The sequence below is a fragment of the Zalophus californianus genome, chromosome 11, assembly GCF_009762305.2.
Source record: "Zalophus californianus isolate mZalCal1 chromosome 11, mZalCal1.pri.v2, whole genome shotgun sequence".
Classification (NCBI taxonomy): Eukaryota; Metazoa; Chordata; class Mammalia; order Carnivora; family Otariidae; genus Zalophus; species Zalophus californianus.
Window position 1 is genome coordinate 7,534,621 of NC_045605.1, and position 13,326 is coordinate 7,547,946.

The following is a 13,326-nucleotide window of genomic DNA, read 5'->3' on the forward strand; positions in this document are numbered from 1 at the left end:
AGTTTTGTGTGTGTATTGTGTATTTGCTTACTTGTATACAAAAAAAAAAAAAAAAAAGAGGTATTTAGTATTCCCAGCAGAGTGGAACAGAAGCGGAGCAGAATCCAGCAGCCCAAGGCCTGCAGTACTGAACCAGGCTGAGAAGACACAGATTTCGATTTGGGGGCTAGCAAGGCATCCAAGGCTTGAGAGGCCAAGATCCTTAAAAGGAGTAACTTGAAAAGTAAGCTCTAAAATCTGCATGCTATTTCCCCTCAAGATGTTTGCCGGGCTCCTAAAATATACACATATGGGGTGGGAAAGAGGTGAGCAGAAAGATCAACACTCTCTTGCAGCCAGGAGTCAAAGGCTGGCATTCAGGGCCCTCTAAGACAGAAGAGCACTAGTAAATAAGCAGTCCTTCAGAAGATACCCCCAAGGGTCTACGGAGTAGCAGGGAGGGAAAAACCAGAAAGAGAACAACCTTAACAAAGCCTGAAACCCTGCTCAACTCCACCAGTGATGTGCACATATTCTGCCTGTCAAAAGAAAATTAAATCATCTCTCAAGTTAAGTAACATCATCCCAGGTGTCCCTAATGTTTCAAACTCAATGTTGGGCAAGCAACCAAAATTACCAGGCATACGGGAAGATGGGACCAAATGACCCCTTCCAACACCCCTAAAGCCCCCCAAAACAAAGACTACTGTATGGGCCCAAAGACTATCCAGATATTGCAGTTAGCAAACGTGTTAACATAACTATGATAGATACTGCTTATCTAGGAAAGCTGAAGAAAAAGCAGAGAATGAGGAAAGATGCAAAGTCCAGAGGAACACAATAATGCAGAAGCAGATCTTCAGGTATCTTACAAACCCTCTGCAGAGATGTCAAGGGCAAGGGTCCCCTATATAATCACAGAAGTTCAAGTTACCGATATTTTCCTTATGGTTATGCTATCTTCTAGAACTTCATTCTCCCTTCAACATTTAGGTCCACAATCCATAGCCCCCCATAAACAAACATAAAATTCGGGAAGCCTTTGACAGGGACACAGATTACTAATTTTATTTTAGCCAAACACTGAGCGAGTAGAACCATGTATTCAAGCACCATCCCCCCAAAAGAAAAAATATTTATAACCACCAAACAACCAGTAAAACTGCAAATGTGTAAACGTGAGGGAAAGAAATTCTGAAAAGGCTACACTTATAGGGGCCGGGGGCGGGGAAGGGGAGCCCAACAGAAAAGCTAGAAATAAATGCCAACTTGAAAGATCAGTCAGAGTTATGGAGCTTGTCACCACATTCGGTCACTGTTAACACATCTTCAACCCACAGAAGTGTGCAGCGAAGACATCCCAAGAGCTAATAAGCTTCCTCTCTTGGACTATCCTTCTTCAGAACTTCCTTTCCAGAAGAGGATTGTGAATAGAAGATGGGAGGAAAGGAAAAGTACAGGTAATATGGCAAAAAGAAAGAGAAACCACCAACCCAGGAATGATCCAGGAGGTGCATCACCTCGCAATACCACAGGAGAGAGTTTGTGCTGTGAAATATGCACAGAACATCCAGACTGTTGACTCCCACTGCGAGGGACAGTCTTGACAGATAATAAACTCTTCTGGAGCTGTGGTTTGTCCTGTTATAGGAGCTGTGGCTCCCTATAATAACTTTTTCAAGTAATTATTTTCCTTTTCTCAACTTCAGAATAATTTATAAAAGTATGCAATGTGTGACCATTAACAATTAATGTCATAAAAGATAATGTCTAGAAGCCTAAGAGCTTACCCTTATCTTTAAAACATGCTTCCTACTGTATATGACATGTACTTTCTTGTATGCCTATTACTCACTTATGAAACACGTCAGCTTCAATTCTAGATAAAACTGGTAACTGAACAGCGTGGCACTGACAATAAAATCGACAAATAGGTGAGTGGAACAGAATAGTCCAGAAGCAGACCTACATACATACCATCTTCTGGATTTGTGACAAAGGTGATGGCTGTAGTTCAATGGGGAAAGGATAGTCCTTGTAATAAATGGGTCTGGGTCAACTGAAAATATATATGGGAAGAAATAACACGGACTCCTACAAAAATCATTTACATATGGATTACAGACCTAAAGTGAAAGGTAAAGCAGTATCTAGAAGGTAGTAAAAAATAATACATTCACAAGGGAAAGAGGGAAAGAGTGATAAGTGGAACTTAAAGAACTTGTCTTCATTAAAAGAAACTTATATTGAGAGAGAAAAAAGGTAAACCATGGAGAGATTTTCTTTTAACAATACAGATTAAGAAAAAAAAGAAAATCCAATTTTTTTAAATAGGCAAAAGGCATGAAAAGGCACTTTACAGATGCTATAAGCATTTGCCGAAGTGCTTAAATCAAATCATCAGTCATCAAGCAAATGCACTGTACTAACTGTGCTCGCCAGAATGGCTAAACAAACAAAGAACACAAGAGGAAACCCTGACAATAAAACAAGTCATCAAAGTGATGTAGGTACAGAGCAAACCAGCTTTCACTACTGGAATGAGCACTGATACAACAACTTTGGAAAAACAGTGGTAGTATCTACCAAACTGTAGCAGTGACCCAGCAATTCCACTCCTGGGTGCAGATACCTCCCCAAAATTAATACCTTAGTGCTATGTTTAAGAATGCTCACAGCAGGGGCGCCTGGGTGGCTCAGTTGGTTAAGCGACGGCCTTTGGCTCAGGTCATGATCCTGGAGTCCCTGGATCGAGTCCCGCATCGGGCTCCCTGCTCAGCGAGGAGCCTGCTTCTCCCAAACCTCCCCCCTCTCATGTACTCTCTCGTGCTCTCTCAAATAAATAAATAAATCTTTAACAACAACAAAAAAAGAATGCTCACAGCAGCCTTAGTTTATAATAGCCAGAACCAGAACTATCACAAATGTCTATCATTAGTGGTATCTACATGCAACAGAATAAGTATTATAAAACCACGTAAAAGAACAAACTACAGCTCCAGGTATAAGTTTTGAACAAAAAGAAGCCAAACAGAAGAGTACATGAATTCATTTACATGTAGTTCAAAAACAAGCAAGACTGTTCTTGGCACGACACCAAAAGCACAAGCAAAAAATACAATGGATTCCAGGGCCACCTGGGTGGTGCAGTCAGTTAAGCCTCTGACTCTTGGTTTCAGCTCAGGTTGTGATCTTAGGGTCATGAGATCAGGCCCCACGTCGGGATCTGTGCTCAGTGTGGAGTCTGCTTAAGATTCTCTCCCCCTTTCCCCTTCGCCCCTGTGCTCACACTCTTTCTTCCCCCAAGTGAATAAATCTTTAAAATAAAAAAACTGGACTTCATCCAAATTTAAACCACTGGGCTTCAAAGAACATCACCATCAAAGTGAACATAACCCACAGAATGGGAGAAAATATTTGCAAATCATAGGTCTGGTATGTCCTAAGACATGTGTACCGAGATATAGAAAAAACTCTTTTAACACCTCAACAACAAAAAGACAACACAGTTGAAAAATGGGAAGAAAAAAATGTAAAAATACATTTTTCCAAAGAAGATATATAAATGGTCAATAAACATATGGAAAGATGTTCAACATCATTAGCCATTTGGAAAATGCAAATCAAAACCACAGTAGCACTTCACAACCACCAGGATGACCATAATCCAAAAGACTAACAGTAGCAAGTGCTGGTGAGGATATGGGTCATACAAATCATACACTGACACTGGGAGTGTAAAATGGTACAGTCGTTTTAGACACCAGTTTGTCAAAAAGTTAAATATAAAATTACCATTTGACCCAGTTATCTACTCCCAGGTTTATACTCAAAAGAAATGAAAACACAATAACCAGTACACAAATGTTTGTAGCAACATATTCACAATAGCCAAATGGTGGAAACAACCCAAATGTTCACCAACTAATGAATAAAACGTAGTAATGTCCATAGAATGGAATATTATTCAGCCATAAAAATGAATGAGTGCCTGATACAAGCTACAACATGGATGAACCTCAAACACATTATGCTCCATGAAAGACAGTTACCAAAGACCACAGTCTGCATGATTCCACTCATATGAAATGACTAGAACATGTAGTCTACAGAGCTAGAAAGTGGATTAGTAGGTGCCTAGGACTAGGGGAGAGAGAACTCGGAAAATAGAGAGAGTGATTCCTAATGGGTATGGGATTTCTTTCTGGGGTGATGTTAACTGTTCTAAAATTGTGGCGGTCAGTGGCACAACTCTGAATATACTAAAAACCATTAAAATGTACACTTTAAATCATTAACTGTGTGGTATTGTGACTCACACCTTAACAGAGCTATTAAAAATAAGACTAAACTCTACAAGGAGGGCGCCTAGGTGGCTCAGTTGGTTAAACATCTGCTGCTTTCGGTTCAGGTCATGATCCTGGGATCATGTCCCGGATCCCCGGACCGTGCTCCCTGCTCAGCAGGGAGTCTGCTTCTCCCTCTGCTCCTCCCCCTGCTTGTGCACACACATGCGTGTGTGCTCTCACAAAAATAAATAAATCTTTAAAAAATAATAATAAATAAATAAACTCTATGATAATATACATCAGAATAAGCCACATTTGGGGTGAAAAAATGGGAAGGGATACAAGGGAGGGTTCCCTGAGTGCAGGTAATGTTCTGGACCTTGTTTTGGGTAGTCACAGGAATAAATTCACTTGGTAAAAAATTCATTAAGCCTGATACCTAAGAGGTATGCACATTACTAACGGTATGCTATACTTCAAATAAATTTTTTTTAAAACTTTCCAAAAAATCTCGGAAAATTAAATTAGGGATTATTTACTTCCATTCTAGAAATTAGGAACCTAAGGAAATTGAGAGATTAAAATGACTTGCTAAAGGTCAGATTCTAAATTAATGACAGAATTAAAGCTTGACTCCTATTGTTTAATTCCTATTTATAAACAATGTATACATAAAATGGACAAGCCCCCCCCAGTCCCAACAAGAGCTTTCATCACACTATCACGCTTACTTCCCCCAAGCACTTAAAACATAAAATAATCTTGATTATCTGTTAATTTATTACTCTGTTTTTCCTCAATAAAATGTAAGCTACATGAGAGCAGGAACCTTATCTGTTCAGTACCATATCCCCAATACCTACAACAGTGCCTCGTACACACTAGGTACTTAATAAGTATACAGAATGAATGACATCACTATACTTCAACTCCTTCTTGTGGTTTGTCTTTTCAAGGTGGGATTTCACTTTGATATTTGGCAGGATATTAAGTGTTGTGCAAGTCTGACTCTGTTATATCTCAAATATACCTTCAGAAATGATTTAAAAATGATAAAAATAAGTGTGAATTATGGAAATGTAAATGGTAGAATAGTTCTATTTAATGATTTAACTCATTTCAAATAATAATGACTTCAAAAAAATTTTTAATGAAGTATAGAAAAGTTTCTTCTCAAACAAAAACTTACAGGTTTATCTACTAAATATTATGACTTAGATATGACCAGAGTTACTGCATTTGAGTGAGAATTTAGCATAAATTACAAGACAATCATGCAGATTTTAGGACAGCCTGGGAAAGTTTTATTATTAGGGGGGGAAAAAAAACCCCAAGAAACAAATTAGATGACCTCTGCCACAAGAGAGTTGACCGATTTGAAATTGTCTTCATAGGGACACTCTACATTCTTTCTTACGTTCTATCTTCCTTATATTCATTAGTGCTTTCTTCAGTAGTTTTCTGTGTGTAAATCATTAATATTTTTATTATACATCCTAAATAAACAAAATTGAAAGGTTTAATAAGTAGCTATTCTAAAATAGTAAATAGTAAATTAAAAAGCTCTAGCTCTTTAAAATCATACCAGATTCATAAATTTCTTTAAACGTTTTTAAAAAAACACACATTCCATTTTTTTACAGCATTCTTCCTCTAAAAGTTTTGCTTATTGTATTCACATGGCACTTAGTACACATTACCTCACTTTATATTTTTATGAATGCATCTTGTCTCTGCCAACCACACAGACTTCCCTCCCATGCATGCTATTTATTTGTATTCCTAAAATGCAGCACAAAGTAGGCACTTCATAAAGGTCTACTTTAATTAATGAAAAAGGCACCTGGAGTAGTAGCAACAGTATGAAGTTGGAATTCAGAAAATAAGTTCTGCCCTTGTGTTACGGTCTGCGAGCAAGTCTGTTTAATACCTCTGACCACTAAACTAAATAGTTTTCTAGGTCTTTTCTAGCTTTGAAAAGTGAGGCTTCTACTGAGTCAGAATAAAACATAGGTTTTTTTTTTTTTTCTATTTCTTCTCTTAGAAATATTATTTCCAATCCTCTTGAAATTAGAATGATCAACCAGTTTGCAGATTTATAGCAATCTCTGTGACTTCCTCTTTTAGGTACCCATTTGCAAATTATTCTCCCCACTGCTCAAGAGCATCTCCCCACCATGGCAGCCAGATGTAAGGAATGAAAATAACCCTTCAATAAGGTTATTATTTAATAAACTTTAAGGTTATTATTCTACTTAGAATAATAAAACTAATGGCTGCTTCTACTAGTTGTCAGGAAAGGAGGTATTAATTCTAATTTTACAAATAGTATTTCATATTACATCCCCCACCAACTTCTGCTTTAGGAAGGAAAAAAACATCTTGTTTTGCTCAATTCCTTTTTTCTTCTGTTCTTCCTACTCTTTGTTGTTTGAAAGTAGCATATCCTAGAGTTATTCACTATAAACCACTCTCAAAATCCAACATACCCTTTCTATACACCACAGCATTTTGGTTACATTCTGCATGGGAAGTAGGTTCTTACAAAGGTGTTACCAAAAACCAACCCACTTCTATGTGTTGTGTATTTTTTTTAATATACTAAAATAAAGTTTAGAGATTGAGTTCCAAAAGAGTTTATTATAGTCAGAACAGCTTAAAATGCCCTTAAAGTATTCAGATGCCTTTAAGTACTTAAATATCCAAAAAGCATCAAACAGAATGGCTTTTGTTTAAATGCTAGCAAGTACTGAAAATGTGTATTTATGGAACCTGACGTAAGAGGAATAAATTAATATTTATATTCATTTCCGACCACAAGTAAGGCTACATATGAAAACACCTGTGTTTAAGCAAATGAAAGAGAAACTAGCACATGAGTGTTGCGTGTGCCTCAGTTAAACATGTTTATGATGTGATTCTATGACGTATTACTGTGACAATTAAGTGTAATTATTCTGGAAGACAAACGAGACTTAGCAGCACTGAGGAACTATCAGACCAAGAGGAACAATGGTGAACGCCTTGTCAAAAGGAAACCGCTACCTTTCTGGGCTTTCACCGTCTGCTCTTCAATTTGCCGCAGCCGCTCCATCAGCTCCTCCTTTTCCCGCTCTATCCTTTCCTTCTCCTTTTCTGCTATCTCCCTCTTCTTCTTTTCATTCTCTAGTTGTGCCCTGAAGAGGAATTAGAATTGTTGTTACAAATGAATACACAGAAATATCTACGTGAAATCCACATACTGTGAGTCCACTAAGAATAAACTAAGTATAAATCTTTTAAGAATCTTCATTATATTCAGCTGGGCTTCAAAAAAAAAAAAACCCCCATCCAGTTAAAAATATAGGACTGCCCTGTTATATGCACGTACACTGAAATACAATGCATTTCTTTTTGTGAGGTCATGGAAAATGTAGTCCAGGATTATTTCAAAAGTTAAAAGGGGTGCTTGGGTGGATCAACCGGTTAAGCATCTGCCTTCGGCTCAGGTCATGATCTCGTGGTCCTGGGATGGAGCCCCGCTTTGGGCTCCCTGCTCAGAGGGGAGACTGCTTTTCCCTCTCCTTCTGCCCCTCCCCCAAGTCGTGCTCTCTCTCCCTCTCTCTCTCAAAATAAATAAAACCTTTAAAAAAAAGGTATTAAAAACTTAAGACATTTTGGAAAGATTTTCAAGGGACAAATTTACAAAACAGCTAGGAAAATAAAACTGTCAAATACATCCCTCGTGTGCAAAGCATATTTTTTATGCGGATTGAATGCGGGAAAAAATTAGATTTATCACTTGCATACTCGATGAATTCTGACAATAAATTACAGGCCAGCACAAAAGCAATTAACTGCACAGTTCCCGTTGAGCGAAATAAGAAAGGCTTGAAAGGGAGCACACAAGGTTATTTTACTTTAGACAGTTTAAGTAAGATAAACTGGGAGGGCAACAATTTTCAATCACCAATGTGAATTAACACACTTTTTTTTATTTTTAAAGATTTTATTTATTTATTTGACAGAGAGAGAGATAGCGAGAGCAGGAACACAAGCAGGGGGAGTGGGAGAGGGAGAGCAGGCTTCCTGCTGACCAGACAGACCGATGCGGGACTCAATCCCAGCACCCTGGGATCATGGCCTGAGCCAAACGCAGACGCTTAATGGTTGAGCCACCCAGGTGCCCAAATTAACACATTTTTAATTCCTAAGGTAGTACCAATTTAATCTAATATACAAATGGCAAATCAGTTTTATCTCCTTTGACAACGCCATTAGAACGACAGTAGGTTTCGAATGCTGCTTAAGACAGATCATCCTGAGACCACCTCCCTCACTCAGCTGCACCTGCCAGGGGCCTAATGAAACTGCTTCTTTTAAATATAGCCAGAACTCTCATCACACAACTACCAAGTGCCTACCATGGGTCAGACTCTATGCTGAAGGCCATAAATATAAACGAATAAGAACTAGATGAAGCACTACCAGATAATATTGTCTGTTTCATAAATTTAATCAATAGTCAATATTCCCACTATTTTAATGGGAATGATTTTCTCTTTCTTTAGTTTTAAAAAATCAATTATGATTCATGTCTGATACTTATCTGAATACATGTAAATACTCCCAAAAATTGCCATCTGAATTTCAGGTATAAAACCATGTACTATGAGCATAAATAGCATATTAATAAATTCAATTCTCTGGACTAACATGCAGAAAATATTTCAGAATACCTTACTTTTTAAAAAATATCAGATGAAGCCAATTATATTTTTCTTCAGTGAAAATTAAAAGCTAACTTATATTCAGCTTCTATTCAGACTATGCATTAAAATAATACTAAGAATTATTATACTAGGTACTATTTATTAAACACCAGGTACTCTGCTGAACGTTTGTATACCACTATCATTATTTCTCACAAAAATCTTTGCATCCTTGAAGCTGGGTCCCAGTGATACAGGCAAGCCAGCCATGACCCATCTCATAGCTAAGCTACAACTGGTACGTGGGTATCTGACTCTAAATTGTCTCCATTTTTAAACTTGGTAACAATTCTAGTTATATAGAACATGTTCAGGAATTACAGAATGAGTTATCATTCAACCTGGATGTAAATAACTTGGAACACAGACTATAGAGACCAACAACCCATGGAATATAATGTCGTTTTCACTGCCGAAAACCCAGTTATGGGAGTTAAGGGGAGAGAGTATGACCACATCTACCAACGTACTGTAGGGAAAGAGGTCCCTTGCTGCCCCTTCCCAGCTACTGTTCTTGCCTAAGAGCTTCCAGCAGCACAGGCAGCACACCTCTGGGCATTCCCCCAAGTATCTTTGCTGGCTACTTTGCCAATGGCCTTGACCAAAACTGTTTCCACATATACAGTTGTCATTTTTCTCTTTCTGACCTGTAAAGCAGGAATAAATGAAGACTTGGCATGCCATTTCTGAAAGACCTGCCAAATCCCTATGTGGTTAGATTAATACAAAACATCCTGTAGGCATTCAAATGAATTAGTTACTAAATTCCTACAGTGTACAGTCAATAAATGTTTGCTAATGAAACACCGTAAAATTTATCCAAGACAGAAACCATGGGATGGTTACTGTGCAAAGCAAAGAAACTTAAAGTCTTCCACTTTCATCTAGGCTTCAGAGTAACTCAAATACAGTACCATCACCAAATGATACTTTTTTTTTTTTAAAGATTTTATTTATTTATTTGAGAGAGAGAATGAGATAGAGAGAGCATGAGAAGGGGGAGGGTCCGAGGGAGAAGCAGACTCACTGCTGAGCAGGGAGCCCGATGCGGGACTCGATCCTGGGACTCCAGGATCATGACCTGAGCCGAAGGCAGTCACCCAACCAACTGAGCCACCCAGGCGCCCGCACCTAATGATACTTCTTAATCATACTACATATACTAGAAGCCATACAGCACTCTCCTCTATGTGTGAGAAATAAAGGACAAATGGACAAATGTATTTAAGAATGTAAATAATATGTCAAAACTATAGATAAGCAGAACAGTTAGGGGACATTTTATGGAATGATGAGTATGAGATACGATTTTTTAAACTCATGACGGGAGATCTTAGAGATGGGCCAGGAGAGGAAAGGAAGAGAGAAAGAGAGGGTGAGGGTAAGGGTGAGAGTGCATGAAAAGAAGGAAAAAAATTGTCTTTGAGAGAGACGGATGGAAAAGCTACAAAGAGTATGAATCTACAGAAAGTAAAGCACAGTAAAGAGCTACTTAGAAAGGCACGTAAGACTAGATAGAACCCCAACGTGATCCTGAGCCACAGGAGAACCCCGCCAATCCAACTTAGTGTCTTTAATTGGTCAGGAATTACTGGAAAGTCTCAAACCTATATAAAAAATGTCTGGTGATGCAGTAAATTTCTCTAAGGCACAGCCTCTACGGCAGACCACCTGAGGAAAGCTATCTAAATTACATAGAACATTTAAGAAAAAGCAACAACAAAAACACCACATCACTAAACACAAACACTCTGTGGTAAGTAAAATTTTATCTAGGAGAGGATCTATTTAATTCTTAGATTCACATCATGTTATTTCTAGTACATTTGCAATATTTAAGTTTATATATGTTTAGAGCTCCTCAGTTTTGTTTTCTTTACGGCCTACTCTATTTCTTAGATGACTATGTTATTCTACACTACAAAGATTTCCTCAACAGAAGTTAACTTTAGGTTGGTCTCTAAATTTTTTCAAATAAAATATTAAGTCCCAATCAATCTAGAATCAAATTTGGGGATTATGCTACTGGACCCAGTAATTTCATTCACTATCACTTTCATTTACTATCTTTCCATTTCAAAAACTCTCTAATATATATTTAATAGTATCTTTTTTCAAAAGTCTAAGTGAACCACAGTTTTAAAAAAACAACAAATCAGTGTCACTGGCAGGGGTGCTGGTGTTGCTCTGTACAGTGGCTTTTCACTTGAGTTCTCCAGTGTCACTGACACTGTTTGAAAGCAAAATATTCAGCGGGGTGCCTGGGTGGCTCAGTCAGTTGAGCGTCCAACTCTTGATTTCAGCTCAGGTCATGATTGTGAGATCAAGACCCACATCAGGCTCCACGCTTATGCTTGTTCCTCTCCCTCCCCTGCTTATGCGTGTGCACGCTCTCTCTCAAACAAATAAAATCTTTTAAAAAAAATAAAAATAAAGCAAAATTTTTATTCAAGCAATTCTTACCCTGAAAAATTAAGAAGTACAAGTCACAAGCAGAACAAGCTTGAAAAATTCCAAACTATTACAGTACCCAAACCAATGTCAATTAGTGAAAAGCAAGCATATTTAAAAATTAAAAAAGCACATCTATGAATTCATGAAAAGCTACTTTCTCAGAAATACCAAAGATTTCCAATTTGAAAAGCATACGTACGCATTTTAAGAGTGTAAGGATAATTACTCAATTATAATACAATTAAAACAATGTAAAAATGTAAGCTCAGAGTAGGTTAAAGAAACAGCATTCTTAAATTTTTAATTAAGAATCAAAACCTTAAATTCTATACCTTTCCAACTGCTTCTGATGTTTCTCCTCCCTCGCCTGAGCCTTCATCTGCTGCACTTCAATAGTATCAGGCTTTCTTCTTCGCATGTATAGTTCATGGTTTCCCATACATAAAGCCAAAATCCGTTTGTTGATTCTCAGACGAGGTGCATAAAAAACAAAATCCTAAACATAAAGTTTCTGAATTTAAAATCTTCCTGAAGGATAGTCTCTCTCACCATAATCTGTACTAAATTTCAATATGCGGTATGAATTCGAATGTCATATTACACAGTTTAGAAATCATAAAATTTCCTAATTCCTAGTAAGTGTGCCATATTTGCACATAACTGTGAAGGTTACCAACAAACAAGTGTTTTTAACTGCTCCTTAGGAATGGTGATTATTTTCAATCACCTCCAATAAAACATCATCCACCTTATAGCTGAATCGCAATTAAAGTAAAACTAATAGTCACATGTTATAAAAAGATCAAAACCTTGTATTTTTAATAATTCATTATTTTATCAGCAGGAAAGTTAAACTATGGAAAGGGAATGTTTCTCAGGAGCAAATCAGTAAATGAACAATGCCACTATTCAAATAGTATCACAGCAAAGTGACAGAAATTTAGAAGAGTTAATACAGAAAACATTTACAAAACAATTTTACTTACAGGTGCCTTTTTGTCGATCGGCTTTATAACAAATTTTTTGTCATTAAATGAAATATTTCTGATTTCACTCCAAGGAAAACCAATTTTTGGTGTTAACCTTAAAAAAATGATAGCATTCCTTTAATTAAAAGCAAAAAACAAAACATAAAATGTGTAACATTTTGGGGCCAAATTAGCTGAATGACCGACCAGTCTTAAGAGTGCCAGAATTTCAAATGCATTAGCTTACTTATACTATTGACATTATTATCTTTTAAGGGGAAATTTGATCAATTAAGGCACATAAAACAGAATAACTATCAAAAAATTTCATAATGTGTCAGGAGCCTTGAAAACACTATATTTATTTTCTTAAAATTACCTAGAAAACACTAGCAACCTAGAGTGTAGAACTGAGCTTCTTGGGGTGTTGTATGAGCTCTGCTTAAATTCAAGCTACTACAACTATTAGTTTAAATATGTTTAAGAAGTGGGGGGAGAAGTCTTCATAAGTTTTCATGTGAATTATGGACATGTTACTAAATATAAAAAAATTTCCTTTCTCTGTTTAGTTTAAAAATGTATTTGTGAGTAACATTAAAAACACTAATTCTCAATATATAAAATTAAGGGTTAATTTTATGGTATGTGAGTTATATCTCAACAGAAAAAAATTTAGACATTCACATACACAAATGTTTGGATAAATGGAAGAGCTGGATTTCCAACTCTAAGAAATACAAGTTACCCCCATTTTGCCACACTGCACACAAAGATTCAAGGAATCAGACTGCAACAGTAATTTGTTTCTGCTTTTCCTGTATTTTACTGTCTCAGACTACCCATCAAATGTGTCACTGTTATCTAATATTAAGTGTGCAAAATGAT

The 13,326-nt window shown here is 37.0% G+C and overlaps 1 protein-coding gene across 5 annotated transcripts in view; it reads right to left on the reverse strand.

Moving 5' to 3' along the window:
• RDX (radixin) overlaps nucleotides 1-13,326 on the reverse strand; it is a 97,616-nt gene that overhangs the window by 45,282 nt on the left and 39,008 nt on the right. For all 5 annotated transcript variants that reach the window (XM_027578046.1, XM_027578048.1, XM_027578047.2 and 2 more), the window contains 3 exons: nucleotides 12,460-12,556; nucleotides 11,806-11,969; nucleotides 7,314-7,444 (listed from right to left, as the gene is read on the reverse strand). In XM_027578046.1, coding sequence (XP_027433847.1) covers nucleotides 7,314-7,444; nucleotides 11,806-11,969; nucleotides 12,460-12,556 — 392 coding nt within the window. The remainder of the gene's footprint in view (nucleotides 1-7,313; nucleotides 7,445-11,805; nucleotides 11,970-12,459; nucleotides 12,557-13,326) is intronic.